Consider the following 26,867-nt stretch of genomic DNA (forward strand, 5'->3'; position numbering starts at 1 on the left):
TTCATTTCTCTTCTTCAGGTGAGGTTTTTGTACTAATTAGATTTCAAAAACAGTGCAAGCTGTGAACAAAAAATATTGAATTTTTATGACATGACCTGTGTATTCTGTTAATACATCCTCAAATTTGGTTTTTCAGAGGAAAAAATCTTTTTATTAGTACAAAATACAGTATGACAAATCACAGTTTATTAATTAAACAAAATTTAACTGAGATTGGTACACATTAAATGCATGTGAAGCCACCATTGTGTAGAATTTAGGGCCTGCTTTTACATTTGCCAGAGCATCGAGGTGTTCAAAAAGTCTCTCCGCAGTGGCGTATGATTGTTAGCCGCACGTGCCGTACGATTGTTCGCCTGCCTGTGTTACTTCCCTTCAAGTGGACTCGATAGTGCAGTGATATTCTGTACCCATTCATAGGAGAACTTGTGTTAAGTGAAATACTGAACGGTTATTTTCAACAAGATGGTGCAACCACGCATACAGCTCACATTTCAATGTCACTGCTTGCTGATGTTTTTGGTGATCGCATAATTTCGCAGGGACTTTGGCCTCCACGATCGCCTGACCTAACACCACCTGACTTTTTATTCTGGGGTGCAGCGAAAGCAACTGTCTATAAAAACTGTCCAAAATCCATTGATGAATTGAAAACTGAAATATCCACTTTCACTGCTTCTGTTGCAGAAGAAATCTTACAGCTTGTGTTTGGAAACGTGATTAGACGAATTTAATTGTGTATTCAATAGCAGGGGGGACACTTTCAACATTTAATGTGAAAATTTGTAAGTAAAAATGAATATTCAATAAATTAATAACTTGTATTCCACAGAGTTTCAGTTCGGTATATTCACTGCGGCATACGGCACGTGCGGCTAACAATCACACGGCACTGCGGACAGACTTTTTGAACACCCTGTAGAATGCTCAGAAGCAGGGATATCCCTTATCAATTCTTTAACAGTAATCTGCCATCATGATGACATCCCAGCATCCCTTGTACCTGGTCTCCATCTCTTTCATCTCCCAGTGGAAACACTTGTACTGCTCATTGCTCATTGCTCACGGGAAATCAATCTATACGTGAGAACATGTATGCATTTCAATACTCGTGTTGCATCCCGAGGTGTCTGAAACCTACCAGTGACAATTTCTACGTAGCTCGTAACCTTATTGTTGCACAGATCTTCGCCATCAGAACAAAAGCTGTCCACATTTCAGTTAGTTACAGAGTTTTCAAATTGCAATTTATTGGTGGAACACTTAGAAAATGTAACAGGTCCACTAAATAGACCGCTTGCACTACACTTGTCTGCCCTCTCCTGGAGTAATGCACCAGATAGGGTTGACGGAGGACGTTGAAATAAAAAGTCATGTGGCGAGGGCCTGCCATCGGGTAGACAGGTGGCCTGATGCAAGTCTTTTGAGCTGACGCCACTTCGGCAACTGAGGATAGCACTTTGTAGTGTTCAGTTGTAAAAGAAGAAGATGTGAAATGTGTGCAAAAAGTAAAATCCAGTTGTGACCACATTTCCAATGTATGTAAAGTATATTTGTGCTGCAATGACGAAAAGAAGTTTCATACAATATCATGAGGTATCATTAGACATGTGACATGTACATAAAAATTCATACAGTCATGGGTTTCGAAAACTGTGTATACTATACCTTCGATAGTTACTCTAGGATCAAAACTATTGTGAAATTTTTGAAAAAAGAAACTCATAAATATCATATTTGTTATTAATTAAGTCTCTAATGTAAAAATGTTCCATGATAATGTGGAATAAAGTACAAGTTTGACAAATTGAAGCATTTTTCTGTGTGTGTTGTCCTTCTGTCTGTGGAGCCTGATGGTACTTACGAATACCGCCCCTGGAAAAAAATAAAATAAAATTTTACAAGAAATCATAGAGCCTTCTGAGGCGACAGTAACACTAATTCCACAAAGAAAATGAAAAAAAGTATTTTTTTCTTAATGTCTGGAGACAAAGGATTAATGTAAAACAAAGTAAATTGTGAAATAATAAATTAGTATAAATGAGTGTCATTTTATAAATCAGCACATTATAACTATACAAAATTAATAAAAAAAACCTTGGGCTATATTTTCACTGCTACCCAGTGCTGAGATGAAATAGTGAAGGTAGCAGAGTATCAAGTAGGTAAAAAGACGAGGGCTAATAGAAATCCTTGGGTAACAGAAGAGATATTGAATTTAATTGATGAATGGAGAAAATATAAAAATGCAGTAAATGAAGCAGGGAAAAAGGAATAAAAACGTCTCAAAAATGAGATCGGCAGGAAGTGCAAAATGGCTAAGCAGGGATGGCTAGAGGACAAATGTAAGGATGTAGAGGCTTATCTCACTAGGGGTAAGATAGATACTGCCTACAGGAAAATTAAAGAGACCTTTGGAGAAAATAGAGCCACTTGTATGATTATCAAGAGCTCAGATGGAAACCCAGTTCTAAGCACAGAAGGGAAATCAGAAAGGTGGAAGGAGTATATAGAGGGTCTATAAAAGGGCGATGTTCTTGAGGACAATGTTGTAGAAATGGAAGAGGATGTAGATGAAGATGATAGTGTGTGAAGAGTTTGACAGAGCACTGAAAGACCTGAGTCGAAACGAGACCCCGGGAGTAGACAACACTCCATTAGAACTACTGACAGCCCTGGGAGAGCCAGTCCTGACACAACTCTATCATCTGGTGAGCAAGATGTATGAGACAGGTGAAATACCCTCAGACTTCAAGACGAATATAATAATAAATGAAAAGCACCAGTTTGCTTTTCTTCTACAATATTTTTTTTATTGCTAACCGGTTTTCGCCTTACAAGGTCATCTTCAGACATTTACTGAGTATTATCACCAAAGAAGTTAAATGTTAGCAGACAACATTGGAAGAGAAGTAACACATCTAGACTGAAGTAGAAACATACAGTAAGTAACATCTTTGCAATGAAATAGTAAAAACTGAACAGTACACAAATAACAATGGAGTTGACAGTAAAACCTTTAGCACAAAATAGGAATAGCATGCCTACATAACAGTTTCTATTAATAAACAAAACTAATAAAATAAGATAAAATTAGTACTAGACAAGGCTGCATCAAGAGGTATAATTGGTTGTGTATCGCTCTCCATGTTTCATACCTCTTGATGCAGCCTTGTCTACTACTAATTTTATCTTATTTTATTAGTTTTGTTTATTAATAGAAACTGTTATGTAGGCATGCTATTCCTATTTTGTGCTAAAGGTTTTACTGTCAACTCCATTGTTATTTATGTACTGTTCAGTTTTTACTATTTCATTGCAAAGATGTTACTTACTGTATGTTTCTACTTCAGTCTAGATGTGTTACTTCTCTTCCAATGTTGTCTACTATCATTTAACTTCTTTGGTGATAATACTCAGTAAATGTCGGAAGATGGCCTTGTAAGCCGAAAACCGGTTAGCGATAAAAATAATATTGTAGAACAAAAGCAAACTGGTGCTTTTCATTTATTATAATGTTGTTCTACCAAGAACCGATAGAAGACTTTGTTAATATGAAGAATATAATAATTCCAATCCCAAAGAAAGCAGGCATTGCCGGATGTGAAAATTACCGAACTATCAGTTTAATAAGCCACGGCTGCAAAATACTAACTTGAATTCTTTACAGACGAATGGAAAAACTGGTAGAAGCTGACCTCGGGGAAGATCAGTTTGGATTCCCCAGAAATGTTGGAACACGTGAGGCAATACTGACCCTATGACTTATCTTAGAAAATAGATTAAGGAAAGGCAAACCTACATTTCTAGCATTTGTAGACTTGGAGAAAACTTTTGACAATGTTGATTGGAATACTCTCTTTCAAATTCTTAAGGTGGCAGGGGTAAAATACAGGGAGCGAAAGGCTAGTTACAATTTGTACAGAAACCAGATGGCAGTTATAAGAGTCGAGGGGCATGAAAGGGAAGCAGCAGTTGGGAAGGGGGTGAGACAGGGTTGTATCCTATCCCCAATGTTATTCAATCTGTATATTGAGCAAGCTGTGAGGGAAACAAAAGAAAAATTCGGAGTAGGAATTTAAATCCATGGAGAAGAAATGAAAACTTTAAGGTTCGCCGATGACATTGTAATTCTGTCAGAGACAGCAAAGGACCTGGAAGAGCAGCTGAACGGAATGGACAGTGTCTTGAAAGGAGGATATAAGATGAATATAGACAAAAGCACAATGAGGATAATGGAATGTAATCGAATTAAACTGGATAATGCTGCGGGAATCAGATTAGGAAATGAGACGCTTAAAGTAGTAAATGAGTTTTGCTATTTGGGGAGCAAAATAACTGATGATGGTCGAAGTAGAGAGGATATAAAATGTAGACTGGCAATGGCAAGGAAATCGTTTCTGAAGAAGAGAAATTTGTTAACATCGAGTATAGATTTAAGTGTCAGGAAGTCGTTTCTGAAAGTATTTGTATGGAGTGGAACCATGTATGGAAGTGAAACGTGGACGATAAATAGTTTGGACAAGAAGAGAATAGAAGCTTTCGAAATGTGGTGCTACAGAAGAATGCTAAAGATTAGATGGGTAGATCACATAACTAATGAGGAGGTATTGAATAGAATTGGGGAGAAGAGAAATTTGTGGCACAACTTGACTAGAAGAAGGGATCGGTTGGTAGGACATGTTCTGAGGCATCAAGGGATCACCAATTTAGCATTGGAGGGCAGCATGGAGGGTAAAAATGGTAGAGGGAGACCAAGAGATGAATACACTAAGCAGATTCAGAAGGATGTAGGTTGCAGTAAGTACTGGGAGATGAAGAAGCTTGCACAGGATAGAGTAGCATGGAGAGCTGCATCAAACCAGTCTCAGGACTGAAGACCACAACAACAACAACAAACCAGTGCTGTTACTGTTGGTAAGATTCGGTGATGCCATTGCTATCGGCAGTGAAACTGACGAAGAATTCAGGACTTTTTAAGTGGAATGAACAGTCTGATGAGCACACAGTGTGGATTCAGAGTAAACTGAAGACCAGAAGTAGGATCGGTGGTAAATTAGACATCAGAATTGAGATCACAAACAAGACGAAGTGTAGAAATTCTGCTGCCTATGAAGCAAAATAACACACAGCGGACAGAGCAAGGAGGACATAAAATCAGACTATCACACCCAAAGAGGCGATTCCTTCTGAAAAAAATTGTATCAAACATCGACTTGAATTGAGGGAAAAGCCTCTCAAAAATATGAGGCATTTCCAGAAAGTAAGTACTATTTTGGAAAAAAGCTCATAAAATTATTTTTTCAAACTAACGCAAGAAAAAGCATTTCCTAAACTATTTTTCTACATAGCTGCAACCGTTGTTCGGACATTTGTCATAGTGATAAACCATCTTTTCTACGTCTTCTTCATAGAAAGGTGCAACCAGTGAAGATAGCCTATCATCGTCATTATCAAAACACCTTCTTCCAAAATTGTGCTTAAAGTTTAAGAACAAGTGATATTCAGATGGTGTGAGTTCAGGGACATATAACGAGTGATGGAACTACTCACGAACGAATTGTTGAATAATGTTTTGAGTTACATCAGCAGACTGAGGAAGAGTGTTTTCATGAAGCAACACAATGGCTCAACTGAGCATTCAACACTTTTTGTTTCAAATTGCACCCTTAAGTTTTCTCAGTGTTTCATAGTACTGTAGCGCTTTGAAGGTTTTGCCTCTGGGAAGCACCTCAACAAACAGAATGCCCTGTCTGTCCCAAAACGCAGTGCACATGTCGTCGTTCTGAATTTTGGTTTTTTGGAGAATTGTGAGTGCATCCACTCCATAGACTGTTGTTTTGATTCTAGAGTGACATGACAAACCCAAGATTCATCACGGGTCACAATTCTGTTTAAGAATTCATCTACCTCATCATTGTAACAGGTGAGAAATCTCAAAGTGCCACAAAGTCACTTCATTTTGTGGACATCTGTGAGGATTTTGGGAACCCAGTGGGAACACTGCTTGAGAAAATTTATGCGATTTGTGACAGTCTCTTGCAGTACAGTTTTTGAAAGTTGGGGAAATTCATCAAAAAGCTTTCTTATTGTGAACCATCTGCTTTCATGAATTTTCTCATTCACTTTCTAAGCCAAACCAATATTGACTACAGAAGGCAACCCACTCTGTGCTTCATCATGAACATTGGTTCATCCATCATTCAGTTGTATGACCCACTTTCTCAACTTTCTATCACTCATTACTTTTTCACCATAAATCTGTAAGAGTTGATAGTGAAATTCTGCTCTCTTAATGTTCTTTGCATTCAAAAACTGTATTACAGAATGTACTTCACTAATGTAAACAATCTGGCTGTAATGACATCAGTGGAAAGCCAGTAAACCAGAGAGATGAATGCAAATTTGTGGGACTGCAACACTATCGCTGCTGTGGCAGTAGGATGAACCAGTGCTTAATTTCCAGACACACCTCGTGTGTTGGCGATACAGCATTGCATGGTAGTAAATCACAGACTTCGAAGAATCTGGAAAAAGAAAAGAATTGAACCATTTGAGATGTGGTGCTACAGAAGGATGTTGAAAATTAGGTGGTCTGATAAGGTAAAAAATGAGGTGGTTCTCTGTAGGATCTACAAGGAAAGGAATCTATGGCAAACACTGACAAGAAGAAGGGACAAGATGATAGCACATGTGTTGCAGCATCGGGAAAAGTAACCTGTATGGTACTCAAAGGAGCTGTAGAGGGCAAAAACTGTAGAGGAAGGTAGAGTTTGGAATAAGTCCAGCTAATAATTGAGAACGTAGGTTGCAGGTACTACTCTGAGATGAAAAGGTTGGCCCAGGAGAGGAATTCGTGACGGGGGGCATCAAACCAATCGAAAAACTTATGACAAAAATTATTATTATTATTATTATTATTATTATTATTATTATGTGTGGCTGGAATCCTATTTGATCTTAAAAAATGAGAATAGACATCAAAATTCTGCTCAAATTTAGTGCCAAAAATAACATCGGATATGAAATATAAAAATGCCAAAACACGCAGTGGCTGTGTTTTTGTTGTCATTGTCGTCGTCGTCGTCGTTATCTTCTGGTTTGATGCAGCTCTCAACCCTACTCTATCCTGTGCACAACTGCTACAGGCCACATCCACTTCATCCTCCATACCCCTCTCTGTTACCAAACTGGCCGGCGGCGGTGGTCTAGCGGTTCTAGGCACTCAGTCCGGAACCGCGCGACTGCTACGGTCGCAGGTTCGAATCCTGCCTCGGGCATGGATGTGTGTGATGTCCTTAGGTTAGTTAGGTTTAAGTAGTTCTAAGTTCTAGGGGACTGATGACCACAGATGTTAAGTCCCATAGTGCTCAGAGCCATTTGAACCATTTGTTACCAAATTGACAATGTTAATATACAGAAATGTAAACAATACATAATAATACATTCTTGGGTTTGATACATATAAATACAGTAAAACCCCAGTTTTACAGTCCTGTATTTCAAGTTTTCCCACTTCTTACGTTCAGTTTTGTCTGTCCTAATAGAAGTCCTATTCTCTCAATACAATGCTTTTCTATCATCAACAATTCCGTGTTGCAACATTTCCTGCATTTTGTTTTCCTTGACGGCATCACAAACTTCAACATTGATTTTGATACAGATTTCTGCAGAAAATGCAGACTATACACCGAGTTACTTATCATGTAATGTAAGTAAGATTTTCATTGTCGGCATGTGGGATCAGGGCCAGCTGTATTATAGGTTCCCAGTGTTTGCAAGGGTGCAGAGTATGCCGGGACACTACCTTAATGATAATCACAATCTGATGATAGTGAATGTAGTAGCAACATTTCTTCTGCTTGTTGCGTTGCATTGCGACAGCTTTAATTTAGTTTCACAGTTATTTATGCACATAATCACCGTTTTGAAGACAGCCGTTTTGAAGACAGCCATCTCCACTGTGTCTTGGCAAAAGAATCAAATTTTAACATGGCAGCAAGAGAAATGTGTAGGTTTTACTCAAAATTCGCCAGTCATGATGCTTCACTGAAAGTTACAAATGGTTAACAAGCCAGGTGAAAATAAATTGTGGCTTTCATTGTATTTTGAGCAGAATTCTTTCTAGATACTAACCCAAGCAGAGGTGATAGATCTTTTGGAATGATCAACATGCAAGTGTGGGCTCCTCTTAATATTTGCAAAAAATGTGAGCGTAGGCTTCAGTTTAGAACGGCACTTGCCCTTCAGCACTCGGCATTTCCCCTACAGCGTCTGCCCATAACCCGCACCACTTCTTCTTTCCCCACATGTGCCCTGCCGATTGCGCATCTACTGGTAATGTTTTTCTGCTTTGACTCTAACAGGCCTACACTGTATAAATAATTGGGCATCTGCGACAAGCTAAGAAGGTTAGTTGAGTTAACAATGAAGAACACAAAGGCAAAAGTAAAAGTGAACAACAAAATGAGAAAGAGCTGTAACTTTACAGATGGAGTGAAACAGGGTGATTTTGTCTCTCTGCAGTCCTGTTCAACTTAGCACTGCGTAATCTGATACAAAAAGTAGACAAGAGAGGAACAATAAAGATGAAATCTTATGAAAAGGTAAGTTGCCACTCAGCATATAGCGGAGATGCTGAGTCGCATATAGGCACAACAAAAAGAATGTCACAAATAAACAAACAAACCTTTCGGCCATTAAGGCCTTCATCAACAATAGACACACACACCCCATGCAACTCACACACACGATCACAATCTCATAAGTAGAGTGTGCAGTGCTGTTTGTGGGCAACAAGAGAAACACAGGAAAGAAGAGAAAGAAGGATGGACATTGAGTATAGTGATGTAAAAGAAAATAGTAACAAAGGAAAACAGCGCTGGGTTAGGATAAAAAAAAAAGCTATCAGGCAAAAATCAAACAATGGAAAATTCAGGATGGAATGTAAGAATATTATGACAAGGAAACTTGCCACTCACCATGTAGCAGAGACGCTGAGTTGCAGATTGGCACAACAAAAAGACTGTCACAAAAGCTTTTGGCCATTAAAGCTTTCGTCACGCCAACAGTAGAAGTACACACACACACACACACACACACACACACACACACACACACCTGTGTGCGCAAAAGCAACTCTCTCTCTCTCTCTCTCTCTCTCTCTCTCTCTCTCACACACACACACACACACACACACACACACACACACACACACACACAGTCTCAACTGCCTTAATGACCGAAAGCTTTACTTATTTATCTGTGACAGTCTTTTTGTTGTGCCTACCTGCGACTCAGCATATGCAGATTCTGGATTTTCCATTGTTTGATGGAATCTTAGTCAGATGTGTACATATGCAGATGATATTGCAAATGTGGGAAGAGATGTTGCTGTGTTACGTGGCTTTATGCTTAATTACCGACTTACTATTTTATCAGTTGATTTGTTTTCACCGAATAACGCCCACTGTTTACGTCGTCCTTCGTGGCTGAGCAATGTATCACTTTTCGTTCTGATGCCGCAACTCTCCTTTCCTATATCTTTACTACTTTTTATCTATATTGATCTGTTTAGAAAGAGAAAGCAGAATATCTCTTCCTTTCACGTCGTCCAACAACGACCTAGGAAGCTCGACGCCCTCGCAGCCCGGGCTCTTCCACGGCTCGCGGTAGTTTGCAGCATTCGTTTTATTCCTTGCCCACTTGCCGCTATGTCGAACTTTCGTGGTGATCGTCGGGCAACGTCTTCCACGTTATTGGCAACATGAATAAACTTTCTTCCCACAGTATTTCTGAAAACCCAAAAACAAACTTAAAGAACATAATAGTAATAACTGTTCTTACAATTATTCGTATAAGTCTTGGTCCATTTAATGAGGGGTGGGACAGGCCTAAGCCAAGTGACACGACAATGTAAACACCCTTAAAGAAATTTACGAAATAATGGAAGCAAGAAGGAGAAAAATTAGACTTTGGGTAAGTGAAAACAAGACCAAATACATGGTAGTGACCCATTGTAAAACTAAAAGAACAGCACATGAACTGCCAGCTGTTTCCATTATTTGGGTGTCCTCTTAACCAGCAACAGTAATATGAGACAACGTATTAGAGAAAGGATACAAGCAGGGAACAGAGTCTATTATGCAAAATTACTGATATTCGATAATTTTTATGTAAATTGTGTGTGGGAGGGGGGGGGGGGGGGGGGAAGGAAAGATAAGGAACTATTGATGTTACGTGCATTGGGGCTTTACGCAAAATCATCGGCGATGAGTAAAATGTGTGTCGGTTCAAGTTCGAACCCAGGATCTCTTGCTTACTAGGTAGTTGTGTTAACCACTGCGCCGACCGGACACAAAGTTTATCACAGTTGTGCAGACTACCTCAGCACGCCTCCCAGCCGACCCACATCCCCACCTAGTGCCACCTATCTGCAGTCCCTGTCCAGTCCTCGATGCCCGCTACTTTGAGATTCCCACTGGAGGTCGAACGTCAGTGTGCATCCACTCTGAAGGAGGTGGATTCTTTGTCCATCGAGGTGAGTCAGTTATACGAATGCGTAGTGTCTATTCTTTCCGACATGTTCAAACGAGCAGACACCACGCAGAATCCGCAGCAGTGATACATTTTTAGGTAAACTGAAGGTGGAGAGGGGGGAAGGGAAAGAAAAGGGAAGGAACTACTGAGGTCAGCTGCATTGAGACTTCTGTAATTACAAGAACAGTCAAATTATAAGTATACTATTTCATTGATGACCTGCTGACAGAAGCAGATACAAACAACCTGAGGCCATTTGAAAGGAAAATTCTGTAAAAAAGTTTTCAGTTCATGATAGAGGCAGAGGGTTGGAGAATAAGGTACAACAATGAAGCACAAGATCTTATACAAGAGAAAGATATAGTGAAATGTGTTAAATATCAAAGAATATGCTGTTTATGACATAGGGAGAGGATGACACGGGACAGGATGCCCAAACAGATAATGAAAGGCAGATTTATTCTGCCAGAAGGAAGGACCGACCGAGAGCTAGACGGCTGTACAACATTTTAGTCGACCTTACTGAGGTTGAGATCAAAGGTTGGAAGAGAAAAGCGGAGAACAGAGATGTTTGGGGAAAGATTATTGAGGAGACAAAAGCCCATCAAGGACAGTAGTGCTGAAGAAGAAGAAGAAGAAATTGGTTTTGTTAAGTTCAATTGGAGTGTGAATTGATCATCAATAAACCCTCTGGGCTGCACATAAACTGTTCGTCATTAGTAGTGATACTTTTTATGGTTGTTGGGGATTTGTTGAAAATGTATGTGCCTGTATAATTAACACCTTTCTGGACTGAAATTACATTACACATTTACATAAGGGTTGTTTTTTTTTTTTTTTTTTTTTTTTTTTTTTTTTCTTTTCCTTCCCCCGCTGACCCCGAGAAAACTGAACTGTTTGTTTGAAAGAGAATTATATTACTTTTGACAAATTTCTTTAAGGCATGAGTAGACAGAGAAGCATCAGGTAGTACACTCAATCCAGCAAAGGCTACTACAGAACATTCTTGAGTTTTCGAAAGTGGGATGGTACAATTCTTAAGAAAATTTCTGTTTTTTTGTTACTAGTAAAGAGTCAGAGACTTTGATGATAACAAGTAGGAGTATGAAAATGTTTTGTAGTTTGTTACCATACTGTAATAGTGCTGTGCCATGTTATTGTACAAGGGTAAATAGAAAATAATGGCTCCTGTCTTTTTAAAATTATTATTTTACAAGAAAAATGCCGTATACTATACATAGGATAACAGCTACAGTGCTCACAGTTAAGTTCTCTCTTTTTAATAAAATCCACTGTTGTTTTTTTTCCATCTTGACACAAGAGCATGTATACCTCTGTGGTAATAATAAGATCCCACTTTCTCAACCACTGGACCACAGAAATTTTCAAGGTCTCCACATCTGAAAAGTGACATCCACATTGTGCTTTCTTAAGTGGTCTGAAGAGATAGAAGTTGGACAGTGCAGTGGCAGACAATTTGTTTGACATGCTGGCTGTATGTCACATCAAGCTCTGCTCCTTGTTGCATCAGTCTTCTGTGTTTATCCTTCAGTGGCGAACCCATAATGTAACAGTGCTGATGACCATTGTAACAACTCCGTACACCTCCCTCGGGCTTTCATGTGTTTGATTGGATGTTTCATGAACTGCATTGAGGAATTCAATCACAGATCGCTGTCTTATGTTAGGTTGGTGCATAAGTTTAGTGTGTTTTTCCACAAGTTTAATAAACATAACAGATACATAAGAGAAGCTTCAGTCATTAATAATATATTCTCCTTCACTGTTTACAATAATTTGCAGAGCTGGAGTAGCTTTTCAATTCCGTGACTGTAGGAATCACATGGTTTTGAGGCGAAGAATTCGTCGAGCCACGTACGGAGTGCATTTTCATCTGGAAAGGAAATTCCTTGAAAGTTGTTTGATAGGGAGCAAAAAAGGTGAAAATCCTAGGGTGCAAGATCAAGTGAATGACATTGGTGTGGAATGACTTCCCGTCCCAACTCCTGTATAGTGTTTTATGTCAGTCCAGCAGTATGTAGGCGAGTAGCGTCAGTGTTGCTGGTCGTTGTTCTCGGATTGCATCTGCAAGATGACTCAGTTGTTGCCAATAAAAGTTAACAGTGATGGTTACACCTTATTGAAGCAACCCTTACTTCACTATTCCATCGCTGTTCCACAAGATGTACAGGGTTATTACAAATGATTGAAGCGATTTCACAGCTCTACAATAACTTTATTATTTGAGATATTTTCACAATGCTTTGCACACACATACAAAAACTCAAAACGTTTTTTTAGGCATTCACAAATGTTCGATATGTGCCCCTTTAGTGATTCGGCATACATCAAGCCGATAATCGAGTTCCTCCCACACTCGGCGCAGCATGTCCCCGTCAATGAGTTCGAAAGCATCGTTGATGCGAGCTCGCAGTTCTGGCACGTTTCTCGGTAGAGGAGGTTTAAACGCTGAATCTGTCACATAACCCCACAGAAAGAAATCGCACGGGGTTAAGTCGGGAGAGCGTGGAGGCCGTGACATGAATTGCTGATCGTGATCTCCACCACGACCGATCCATCGGTTTTCCAATCTCCTGTTTAAGAAATGCCGAACATCATGATGGAAGTGCGGTGGAGCACCATCCTGTTGAAAGATGAAGTCGGCGCTGTCGGTCTCCAGTTGTGGCATGAGCCAATTTTCCAGCATGTCCAGATACACGTGTCCTGTAACGTTTTTTTTGCAGAAGAAAAAGGGGCCGTAAACTTTAAACTGTGAGATTGCACAAAACACGTTAACTTTTGGTGAATTGCGAATTTGCTGCACGAATGTGTGAGGATTCTCTACCGACCAGATTCGCACATTGTGTCTGTTCACTTCACCATTAAGAAAAAAATGTTGCTTCATCACTGAAAACAAGTTTCGTACTGAACGCATCCTCTTCCACGAGCTGTTGCAACCGCGCCAAAAATTCAAAGCGTTTGACTTTGTCATCGGGTGTCAGGGCTTGTAGCAATTGTAAACGGTAAGGCTTCTGCTTTAGCCTTTTCCGTAAGATTTTCCAAACCGTCGGCTGTGGTACGTTTAGCTCCCTGCTTGCTTTATTCGTAGACTTCCGCGGGCTACGCGTGAAACTTCCCCACACGCGTTCAACCGTTTCTTCGCTCACTGCAGGCCGACCCGTCGATTTCCCCTTACAGAGGCATCCAGAAGCTTCAAACTGCACGTACCATCACCGAATGGATTTAGCAGTTGGTGGATCTTTGTTGAACTTCGTCCTGAAGTGTCGTTGCACTGTTATGACTGACTGATGTGAGTGCATTTCAAGCACGACATACGCTTTCTCGGCTCCTGTCGCCATTTTGTCTCACTGCGCTCTCGAGCACTCTGGCGGCAGAAACCTGAAGTGCGGCTTCAGCCGAACAAAAATTTATGAGTTTTTCTATGTATCTGTAGTGTGTTGTGACTATATGTCAATGAATGGAGCTACAGTGAATTTATGAAATCGCTCCAATCATTTGTAATAGCCCTGTATAGCATTATCTTTTGTGGATGCATGTAGATCTCAGAATGGGAAGTTGCTGTGTTCTCTGGACTCAACCATTCCTTTCTTTTTCCTTGTGTTAGCATAAAGACACCATTTCTCATCAACAGTAATGACAGAGGGTAGGAATGATCAGTGTCATCACACTGATGTGGATTAATGTGTTTAAATGACCTTTGTCTAACTCTGGAGGTCTCCCTGACCATGGAGAGTCACAAATGTTAAAATGATAATCCTTATTGTGAGGGACCATTTTCTTGCCATGCTCTGTTCAGTAGAATTCTCCCCATTCACGGCGCAAATGTTTCTGGCTGCCTCCAATGCTGTCATTCCGTATTGAACTCAAACAGAATAATATGTCGGAAATGTTCTGATTTCTCCAAGTGGCACTTGATTTTCTTGCATCATCACCTTCACTCACTGTTTCTAAATGACAAAATGACAACATGTAAACTCAGATAGCAACAGTGAACTACAAGTATAAAATTATAATCGATAAATAAACCCATAACAACTGCAATACTGACCTGCAAAACAAAAATGTTATGAACTTATGCACCGACCTAATATGCATGTCTGTATTGGCCATTTTCTAAACATATGCAGTGGTGCCACCTGTTGATTTAGTATGCTGTTACTGGAGAGGGCTGTAGAAGTAGTTTTGTGAAAGAGCGCCAAATTTGTGATTAATTCATTACCAATTTAAATAAAGGATAAAAAAAATAAGAGGCGTTATTTTCTGACTGGCCCTTGTAATTTGCTTGTTTTACAGCTCCATTTTACCTAATTTTGCTATAAAACTGTTCCAGGAATCCGAATCGGGAGACACAACAGTGGACACTCCAAGGTAAGATAAACATTATTTGTAAGACATATGAAGCTCTCTTAAGGGGGAGAAGGGACGGGGTAACCTTTAGTTGGCTCAATCATTACGTGGGTAGAAAGTAGTTTCTACATTGATGTACAGTGTTTCTTTCCATCACAAAAATAACCTCATTGGACAAAATATTATTCAATATTATTCACCCCATGAAAACAGCATACTGCACCACCAACGTAAGTCACGGCAGGAAGTGGTGTGCATGTGACAGTCAGTCGTCAGAGGCAGAAAAGTGAGATGGGTCGAGCAGGAGACATAATAAAATGGCAGAAAGGAGCAGTCATTTTTGGACATATCCGTGCTCGCACCATGAATGAAGTTGCCAGCTTTGTACTGTGTCTACATGCGTACTGAACACGCCATTGTACAATGAGTGGCAGAGGGTACCTTGTACCATTACTAGTCATTTCTTTTCCTGTTTCACTTGGAAATATAATGAGGGAAATATGACTTCCTGTATGCCTCTGTATGAGCCCTAATTTCTCTTATCATCGTGGTCCTTATGCAAGATGTGTATTGGTGGCAGTAGAATCATTTTCCAGCCAGCTTCAAGTTCCCTAAATTTTCTCGGTAGTGCTCCTCAAAAAGAACTCCACCTTCCCTCTGTGGATTCCCATTCAATTGTGTGAACCTACCAGTAATGAATCTAGCAGCCCATCCTTGAATTTTATGATGTCTTCCTTTAATCTGATTTGATACAGATCCCAAACACTCGAGCAACTTCAACACTTTCCATACACCACAGCATCATCGGTAAACAACCGCAAAGTACTGCCCTAATTTCTCTTATCCATTTGGTCCTTATGCAAGATGTGCATTGGTGGCAGCTTCAAGTGCCGTTCTCTAAATTTTCTCAGTAGTGCTCCTCAAAAGAACATCGCCTTACCTCCGTGGATTCCCATCCAATTGTTGGAACCTACCAGTATTGAATCTAGCAGCCCATCTCTGAATTGTTTTGATGTCTTCCTTTAATCTGAGCTGATACATATCCCAAACACTCGAGCAGCACTCAAGAATCGGTCACGCCATCCTCCTATATGCAGTCTCCTTTACACCTGAATCTCACTTTCCTAGAATTCTCTCAGCAAACCAGAGTTGACAATTTGCCTTTCCTACCACAATCCTCACACACTCGTTGCATTTCGTTTCGCTTTGCAACGTTACACCGAGGTATTTAAACCACGTGACTGTGTCAAGCAGGACACTACTAATGCAATATCCAAACATTATGGAATTGTTTTTCCTACTCATCCGCATTAACTTACATTTTTCCACATTTAGAGCTACAGGGTGTTTCAAAAATGACCGGTATATTTGAAACGGCAATAAAAACTAAACGAGCAGCGATAGAAATACACCGTTTGTTGCAATATGCTTGGGACAACAGTACATTTTCAGGCCGACAAACTTTCGAAATTACAGTAGTTACAATTTTCAACAACAGATGGCGCTGCAAGTGATGTGAAAGATATAGAAGACAACGCAGTCTGTGGGTGCGCCATTCTGTACGTCGTCTTTCTGCTGTAAGCGTGTGCTGTTCACAACGTGCAAGTGTGCTGTAGACAACATGGTTTATTCCTTAGAACAGAGGATTTTTCTGGTGTTGGAATTCCACCGCCTAGAACACAGTGTTGTTGCAACAAGACGAAGTTTTCAACGGAGGTCTAATGTAACCAAAGAACCGAAAAGCGATACAATAAAGGATCTGTTTGAAAAATTTCAACGGACTGGGAACGTGACGGATGAACGTGCTGGAAAGGTAGGGCGACCGCGTACGGCAACCACAGAGGGCAACGCGCAGCTAGTGCAGCAGGTGATCCAACAGCGGCCTCGGGTTTCTGTTCACCGTGTTGCAGCTGCGGTCCAAATGACGCGAACGTCCACGTATCGTCTCGTGCGCCAGAGTTTACACCTCTATCCATACAAAATTCAAACGCGGCAACCCCTCAGCGCCGCTACCATTGCTGCACGAGAGACATTCGCTAACGATATAGTGCACAGGATTGATGACGGCGATATGCATGTGGGCAGCATTTGGTTTACTGACGAAGCTTATTTTTACCTGGACGGCTTCGTCAATAAACAGAACTGGCGCATATGGGTAACCGAAAAGCCCCATGTTGCAGTCCCATCGTCCCTGCATCCTCAAAAAGTACTGGTCTGGGCCGCCATTTCTTCCAAAGGAATCATTGGCCCATTTTTCAGATCCGAAACGATTACTGCATCACGCTATCTGGACATTCTTCGTGAATTTGTGGCGGTACAAACTGCCTTAGACGACACTGCGAACACCTCGTGGTTTATGCAAGACGGTGCCCGGCCACATCGCACGGCCGACGTCTTTAATTTCTTCCTGAATGAATATTTCGATGATCGTGTGATTGCTTTGGGCTATCCGAAACATACAGGAGGCGGCGTGGATTGGCCTCCCTATTCGCCAGACACGAACCCCTGTGACTTCTTTCTGTGGGGACACTTGAAAGACCAGGTGTACCGCCAGAATCCAGAAACAATTGAACAGCTGAAGCAGTACATCTCATCTGCATGTGAAGCCCTTCCGCCAGACACGTTGTCAAAGGTTTCGGGTAATTTCATTCAGAGACTACGCCATATTATTGCTACGCATGGTGGATATGTGGAAAATATCGTACTATAGAGTTTCCCAGACCGCAGCGCCATCTGTTGTTGAAAATTGTAACTACTGTAATTTCGAAAGTTTGTCCGCCTGAAAATGTACTGTTGTCCCAAGCATATTGCAACAAACGGTGTATTTCTATCGCTGCTCGTTTAGTTTTTATTGCCGTTTCGAATATACCGGTCATTTTTGAAACACCCTGTAGCTGCTATTCATCACACCAACTAGAAACTTTGTCTAAGTCTTGTATATTCCTACAGTAACTCAACTTCGACACCTTCCATTCACCACAGCATCATCAGCAAGCAACTGCAAGGTACTGCCCACCCTGTCTGCTACATTGTTTACATGTATAGAGTGTAGTAGCGGTCCTATTGCCCTTGCCTGGGATACTCCTGAAAGTACCTTTGTCTTGTGAGAACACTCACTGTTGAGGACAATGTAGTGGCTTCTATTACTTAAGAAGTCTTTCAGCCACTCACATATCTGGGAACCTATTCTGTATGCTCGTACCTTTGTTAGCACTCTGATGTGAGGTAATGGGTCAGAAGGTTATTGGGAATCTAGAAATATGGAATCTATGTGTTTCTCTTCATCTATGGGTCACCGGATATCATGTGAGACTAGAGCAAGGTGATTTTCACATACCTAATCACTTCTAAATCTGCGCCGATTACTGGACAGAAACTTTTCTATCTTAAGAAAATTTATCGTATTCAACGTGAAAATATCTTGAGGAATTCTGCAGCAAACCAGTGTTAAGGATATTGGTCTGTAATTTCGCAAAGCAGTTCTTTTACCTGTCTTACGTACAGGAGTCACCTGTGCTTTTTTTTTTTTTTTAACTGCTCGGGTTTTTGCACTGGCCAAGAGATTCGGTATAAATGTGAGCTAGGTAAGGGGTGAATACCGTAAAAAACTCTTTGTAAAATCAAATTGGGATTGTGGATGGTCGCTTTGCTCCCCTCGATTATTGATAATATTACTAGTGATAACCCAACACGATAAATCATCGGACTTCCTATGATGCGACTGCACACGGGCACGACAGATTGCACCCGACGACCCGTATCTTGGTGCCTGGAGTTTACAACCGTCACGCTATGTTTATATTAGTAAATTTTTAAAATCGGGGTATAATCTGCAATACTTCATACAATAAACTATGGGATTGATTCCATTTGAGGTATGCTACTTTAATTAGTCTTCCCTTAACCAGGTGTCTAGTTCACAGACTCGAACTTTCTTCGGCAAGGACCCTAGCTTCTCTTAATATGTCGCACGTCATATTGGTTACATTTCACATACACTAATACAATAAATAGTACCTTAAAATTGCCCATACTAATCTACAAATATCTTTTCACAAATTACCGACACGTCTACTATGCTGTGGTGATCTTTCTTAGTTTCAGTCGATGCAGTTATCTTTAATACTACAATTTTAATCACTTTAAAGTGCAGGGTTATTACAAATGATTGAAGCGATTTCACAGTTCTACAATAACTTTATTATTTGAGATATTTTCACAATGCTTTGCACACACATGCAAAAACTCAAAAAGTTTTTTTAGGCATTCACAAATGTTCGATATGTGCCCCTTTAGTGATTCGGCAGACATCAAGCCGATAATCAAGTTCCTCCCACACTCGGCGCAGCATGTCCCCATCAGTGAGTTCGAAAGCATCATTGATGCGAGCTCGCAGTTCTGGCACGTTTCTTGGTAGAGGAGGTTTAAACACTGAATCTGTCACATAACCCCACAGAAAGAAATCGCATGGGGTTAAGTCGGGAGAGCGTGGAGGCCGTGACACGAATTGCTGATCATGATCTCCATCACGACCGATCCATCGGTTTTCCAATCTCCTGTTTAAGAAATGCCGAAAATCGTTATGGAAGTGCGGTGGAGCACCATCCTGTTGAAAGATAAAGTCGGCGCTGCCGGTCTCCAGTTGTGGCACGAGCCAATTTTCCAGCATGTCCAGATACACGTGTCCTGTAACGTTTTTTTCGCAGAAGAAAAAGGGGCCGTAAACTTTAAACCGTGAGATTGCACAAAACACGTTAACTTTTGGTGAATTGCGAATTTGCTGCAAGAATGCGTGAGGATTCTCTACCGCCCAGATTCGCACACTGTGTCTGTTCACTTCACCATTAAGAAAAAATGTTGCTTCATCACTGAAAACAAGTTTCGCACTGAACGCATCCTCTTCCACGAGCTGTTGCAACCGCGCCGAAAATTCAAAGCGTTTGACTTTGTCATCGGGTGTCAGGGCCTGTAGCAATTGTAAACAGTAAGGCTTCTGTTTTAGCCTTTTCCGTAAGATTTTCCAAACCGTCGGCTGTGGTACGTTTAGCTCCCTGCTTGCTTTATTCGTCGACTTCCGCGGGCTACGCGTGAAACTTGCCCGCACGCGTTCAACCGTTTCTTCGCTCACTGCAGGCCGACCCGTCGATTTCCCCTTACAGAGGCATCCAGAAGCTTTAAATTGCGCATACCATCGCCGAATGGAGTTAGCAGTTGGTGGACCTTTGTTGAACTTCATCCTGAAGTGTCGTTGCACTGTTATGACTGACTGATGTGAGTGCATTTCAAGCACGACATACGCTTTCTCGGCTCCTGTCGCCATTTTGTCTCACTGCGCTCTCGAGCGCTCTGGCGGCAGAAACCTGAAGTGCGGCTTCAGCCGAACAAAACTTTATGAGTTTTTCTACGTATCTGTAGTGTGTCGTGACCATATGTCAATGAATGGAGCTACAGTGAATTTATGAAATCGCTTCAGTCATTTGTAATAGCCCTGTATTTGTCTGTACCACTGTAGACAGCTTTCCCTGGTCTTCTCGATGATAGGTGCCAGGTCACTCCGTACCACCTGCGAACTCCATTGTTGTCACTGTCACAAACCTTCCCCCTGTTAAAAAGAGCAAGCATCAACTTTTCGCCTGGGCATTTTTATGAATCCTATCACCAATTGTGTGCATCAATTTTAAGCAAGAAGGAAGTTCATAACAATGCGTAAAACTGAAAAATGAACTCATCTGATTGTTGTAGGTCTTCATCAAAATTATGAGATGTTCAGTAATCGTTTACATCTATAGTCTGCGACAGCATTAATGGCCTGTCGCCGCGCCGCACCATGCAGTTTCCAAGTAGTGCTGCGTTGTCAACTCGGCGTTGGGCGAATTGACGGCAGCTATGCTACAGACAGCTGCTTTAGCCGATGTTTGATCTGTCTCACTACTGTCAGGTTCATGGTACTCCACTCCCCGTTATGTGATAAATTTATTAAATGTACCTAATAGCTGCGACATACACATAACAGAATGGAATGTCTATTCAACCATTCCCAGTCATAACTACATTATGAAATAGTGATACATATTCTCTCACTGCAGAATGGATTCCATAATAAATTGCACCTTACAGAAAGATTACACCTTCCGTTCCTCTTGCTTTACAAATAAAACGACGAAAGAATCAAATCTGAAATACCCACCCCACTCCCCAGGACGAACAGCATTTTAATCTACGTTATATCGCAGACAGAATAGACAGAGAACTAAAATAAACAAATTTGTTTGAATGGCCATTATCCGCAGCAAGTATATAAATAATCGTTTATTGAAATAATTGCCTTTTCTAGCTGCAATCTGTTTTATTAATCCAGACGCGTTCCACATTTTATTTTAAGGCATTATCGGTGGATATCATCTGAAATAGTACACTATGGCTACATGCCATCATTGTAGAATTAAGAACAGTTCACGCCCTTATTTTTGCATATAATCGTAAGTAATAATAAATTTAATTATGCAAAAATAAGGGCGTATATAACTGTCTTCATATCTACATGACGGCATATAATAGCTACAGTGTACTAACATCAGATGATATCCACTGATAATGCCTTAAAATAAAATTCTAAACGCGTCTGGATTAATAAAAGAGATTGTAGCATGAAAAGGCGTTTCATTTAAAGAAAAAAACGAAGTAAAATCATTGGACTTTACATATTTAAATCCGATGTTCTTCAACATTCTTTGCATTGATCTTGCACTTCCATCAAACCCAGTAGCTTCGTGCATAACAGTGTACAATTTCGCTGCTATGGGGAACTCGCCTCTTTCATAAAATTCGAAAACCTTGCGACGTAACACATTTTGATCGAAGACGTCGATTCCTGTTACCCTCTTTGGAACGCTATGTTTCTCTTGGAGATCGAAACACCACATTGCCAACAGCCTGCTCTGACAGCTTCGCCTTCTGTGTAACTCACCTGACAGTTCATACACCAATATCGCCACAGGCCACTGCAGTGTGTTCCTGCACCTTGGCAACCTCGCAAATCGGCTCGCCTGAAACTGCCTCACGGTTGAAGAAAGAGTACACTCTAAAAATAAGGTCTCTTGCCTGTTTGTGAAACACTTGACGATGTTTAGGCGTTTCAGCCATTATGACAAAACTCAGAGAAGACCCAATATACAACAGAAATCGGCCAACTGCACTTTTCAGCACATAAAACACGGTAGAACTCTGAAATATGACGGAGCTTCAGACAGCACGAGGTGCGGAAACCGAATGAGCGCTCATTGGCCAGCTGCGCAACTGTCTACTGCACATCGTCGGCCGAGAGGCCGTCAACGCTGTCGCGAAGTATAGTAGGATGATGGGTTCAGTTGTTGACAAATGTGGGATCTGCAGCATAATGAATTTTTATCCATCTGTGTCTGGTCCTCCATCGAAGTCCATATTAATGAGCTGAAAGACTTCGGGATCTCACCATATTAATAACAATTGCACATTTGAATCTGTATTTTTAGACCATTTTTCCAATACCATTTCCAACAAAGTCTGGCCAAGTTGATGTGGTTACAGTTTGTTCTGGTGGCTCAGTTTCAGCATTTTCATCGCAAGCATATGGAACTGACAAATTCCTAGCATCAGTTACAGGCCCTAGTGGGTCACCGGTGGTGGGTACTTGCACTACTTCAGATTCGTCTTGGTTCTGAGCACCACTAGAACTCGCACCTGATGGCCCTCGCACAGGTTTTGGCATCTGCGAAGAAACTTTCATGAACTTTACCATAGAATGAGATTTTCACTCTGCAGCGGAGTGTGCGATGATAGGAAACTTCCAGGCAGATTAAAACTGTGTGCTAGGCCGAGACTCGAACTCAGGACCTTTGCCTTTCGCGGGCAAGTGCTCTACCAACTGAGCTACCAAAGCACGACTCATGCCCCGTCCTCACAGCTTTACTTCTGCCAGTACCTCGTCTCCTACCTTCCAAACTTTACAGAAGCTTTCCTGCGAACCTTGCAGAACTAGAACTCCTGAAAGAAATATTCACTCTGCAGCAGAATGTGCGCTGATATGAAACTTCTGTAAAGTTTGGAAGGTAGGAGACGAGGTACTGGCAGAAGTAAAGCTGTCAGGACGGGGTGTGAGTCGTGCTTGGGTAGCTCAGTTGGTAGAGCACTTGCCCACAAAAGGCAAAGGTCTCGAGTTCGAATCTCGGCCCAGCAAACAGTTTTAATCTGCCAGGAAGTTTCAACTTTACTATAGCCTCTTCATGTTTTCCTGATAGTTTCATCCTTGACTTTCTTCTTTTGATATGTTGCTCCGCTAACCTGGCTACGTGGGCTGTCGTGATAGCAGTAAGAAATAATAATGAATGCATTACATGTGCATAAAATTAAATTATTTATAATTTATTATATTCAAAGAAATAATACCACTCTACACAGGTAAAACAAGAGCAATTGAAAAGTTTACAAATAAACAAAGCAAATATTCACCTTAACCACTCCTGATTATTTGACGAATTATAAGGGACAAATAAACTTTAGTTTATAAGAACTGACAAATTTAGATACATGTGAAACTTCGTCAAAGTATAAAATAACTTATGTCAATGGTGCCTTGCTTTTCTGAGCAACAAAAATGTTGAAGAAATTAAATGTTACTTGCTCACAGTCACATCTTTGAGTTGATCAAGGACACTATGACAATAACTCAAAGGTCAAAATGGGCACACTAATTGGATCTGTTGCACAGCACAGAAGTAGTCCAAGCAATCAGTGAGAGTGGAATACCGGGTCTTAAGGACCATCACACATGGGCCGTGCATTCGAGTGTCAGCATTGTGTGTGCCAAGTTTCTGACATCATAGCATGGGAAAAGCACTTTGAACAGCCTTTCCAAATGTGTAGAGCGTGTCAGATATTCTGAACATATATTTGAACATAGACCAATGAGATAGGAGAACGCCATCCATAGTACAAGCATGTCATCTCTTTTTCAGTGCAGAGTCTGGAGACACCATGTTGGCTTTCGGTTTAAGCCCATATTTGGTTGGCTTAGTATTATAAATTGCTTCTTGTGAATATATGCCTTTTGAAAGCACCAGAAAATTGATCTCTCAAGAACCTGTCGTTTGTTGGTAAGATTTGATGTGATAAAATGACGGGGAACACCATATTGGTGGTTAAATAATTTTTGAGTTGTAACTTGCATGTTATGGAAGTTTCAAGGCAAAGGCACATATTGAAGACCCATCAAAAACACATTTTTCTTGGTATGATTTGGTATAATGAAATGTCAGTAAATACTGTATCTGCAACTAAAGCTTTTAAAAAACATAGTAACATACAACACCAGGTCATCTGTTAGAGAAGTTCAGTGCAGCGTAGTGAATAGAAATGCAAAGTTCTGAATTAATCTGCAATGTTGCATGTTTGTGTCGCGTTACATTCAGATTTTTTTTACTCACCTTGACATTTTCTAATACATCCTGAGACTTCCTTGTAAATTTAATACAAGAATATTCTACAGGGTGGTCCATCTGATTTTCAGATGAAATTATCTAGAAAACTATACATCGGGTAAAAATAGTGGGTAAGACAAGTTTGTAAGCTCAAAGGGGGGACATCAAATGATACTACACGTGACCTCCAGCCCCTGACCACTTGGTGGGAGGTGTGTGTGTGGGGGGGGGGGGACTTTTAAATCTTAAATGGAAACACCCATTTTTTATTGCAGATTTGGATTCTCCATAAAAAAGTAATCAAGTTTTGTCTGAAACATTTTTTTTAAACCATTGACAGATGGCACTGAAATTGAGAAAAAAGTAAAATTGGGGAAGAACAGTGAGGGTATTCGCGATGACGAGGTGGACAGTGCATGCATCCATTTTGAGCTCATTGAGTGCAATTTCGAATAATGTTTTCACTTGGATGTCATCTGTTTGGGAAACGATCTGCATAAAATTGCGCAGCTGCAGTGTAATTGTTATGGCATTCACCTTAAATTAACATCATATCAAGAATCTCTGTAGGAGGATAGTGAGCCATGTTTCACTAAAGAATAATTTACTTTTGTCAGTTGATGTTTACGGTTCACAATCTGAAAGTGAATTGACGTCTGATCGCATTGCACCGACCTTTATACTGGGCTATAATTCACAGTTTCACCATTGCAGTGCCACAGTCGGGTGAGTAAAGCAATTGTGAAGAGTTCCCTAAAGACATTTTAATACCATTCCGCCTCCCTCCATCAAAAACTGTGGCGGGTTGGATACATTTCATAAAAAAATAGCCTAATTTGGTGTAATGAAAGAATTGGTCACGTGTAGCATCATTTGATGTCCCGCTTTGAGCTTACAAACTTGTGTTACCCACTTTTTTTAGTATTTTAAACATAGCTGCACAACAGCAACGGTTCCACGTATTAAAAATTATTAACAGCCGACCAGTTGCAATGGATAAAGAATTCTTTACCTAGGTTTCAACAAATTTAAATTTGTCTTCTTCAGAAGGTGGCAATTTTACATTAGTATGGACTGATGTATCATCGCCGTTTTTACAAATGTCGGCATAAGTCCATTCGTAAAAATTAAAATATAGCCCTAGAAATAGGGTTTGTCAAATAAATGTAAATTAGTACGTGGATGTTGCAGAGCTCACAACCTCTCTAGGGCTATATTTTAATTTTGACAAATGGACTTATGCCGACATTTGTAAAAACGGCGATGATACATCAGTCCATACTAATGTAAAATTGCCACCTTCTGAAGAAGACAAATTTAAATTTGTTGAAACTTAGGTAAAGAATTCTTTATCCATTGCAACTGGTCGGCTGTTAATAATTTTTGTTACCACTTTTTTTACCCGATGTATAGTTTTCGAGATAATTTCATCTGAAACTTCAGATGGACCACCCTGTATAATATTTGATGTTATATAAATAAAATATAAGTATGCCCTTTCTCAGGAGTGTCTGTGTTCTGTTGGCTTTATCTACAAGAGTTGTGCTCTACTTACAGTAAGATTTTTGGACTTTTTACATCTACATCCATACTCCGCAAGCCACTTGTCGGTGTGTGGCGGAGGGTACCTTGAGTACCTCTATCGGTTCTCCCTTCTATTCCAGTCGCATATTGTTCGTGGAAAGAAGGATTGTCGGTATGCCTCTGTGTGGGCTCTAATCTCTCTGATTTTATCCTCATGGTCTCTTCGCAAGATATACGTAGGAGGGAGCAATATACTGCTTGACTCCTCGGTGAAGGTATGTTCTCGAAACTTCATCAAAAGCCCGTACCGAGCTACTGAGCATCTCTCCTGCAGAGTCTTCCACTGAGTTTATCTATCATCTCCGTAACGCTTTCGCGATTACTAAATCATCCTGCAACGAAGCGCGCTGCTCTCCGTTGGATCTTCTCTATCTCTTCTATCACCCCTATCTGGTACGGATCCCACACTGCTGAGCAGTATTCAAGCACTGGGCGAACAAGTGTAGTGTAACCTACTTCCTTTGTTTTCAGATTGCATTTCCTTAGGATTCTTCCAACGAATCTCAGTCTGGCATCTGCTTTACCGACGATCAACTTTATATGATCATTCCATTTTAAATCACTCCTAATGCATACTCCCAGATAATTTATGGAATTAACTGCTTCCAGCTGCTGACCTGCTATATTGTAGCTAAATGATATGGGATCTTTCTTTCTATGTATTTGCAGCACATTACACTTGTCTACATTGAGATTCAGTTGCCATTCCCTGCACCATGCGTCAATTCGCTGCAGATCCTCCTGCATTTCAGTACAATTTTCCATTGTTACAGCTTCTCGATATACCACAGCATCATCTGCAAAAAGCCTCAGTGAACTTCCGATGTCATCCACAAGGTAATTTATGTATATTTTGAATAGCAACGGTCCTACGACACTCCCCTGCGGTACACCTGAAATCATTCTTACTTCAGAAGACTT

General features: G+C 40.6%; 1 protein-coding gene and 1 non-coding gene across 5 annotated transcripts in view; both read left to right on the forward strand.

The window, feature by feature from the left end:
* The window catches only part of LOC126213352 (uncharacterized), a 79,796-nt gene that overhangs the window by 42,757 nt on the left and 10,172 nt on the right, over positions 1-26,867 (forward strand). For all 4 annotated transcript variants that reach the window (XM_049941051.1, XM_049941052.1, XM_049941053.1 and 1 more), the window contains one exon: positions 14,891-14,928. In XM_049941051.1, coding sequence (XP_049797008.1) covers positions 14,891-14,928 — 38 coding nt within the window. The remainder of the gene's footprint in view (positions 1-14,890; positions 14,929-26,867) is intronic.
* Trnal-caa (transfer RNA leucine (anticodon CAA)) lies at positions 23,048-23,122 on the forward strand. The gene has a single exon. It is a non-coding gene; the product is annotated as a tRNA-Leu (tRNA).

This window comes from Schistocerca nitens, chromosome 11 (assembly GCF_023898315.1).
Source record: "Schistocerca nitens isolate TAMUIC-IGC-003100 chromosome 11, iqSchNite1.1, whole genome shotgun sequence".
Classification (NCBI taxonomy): Eukaryota; Metazoa; Arthropoda; class Insecta; order Orthoptera; family Acrididae; genus Schistocerca; species Schistocerca nitens.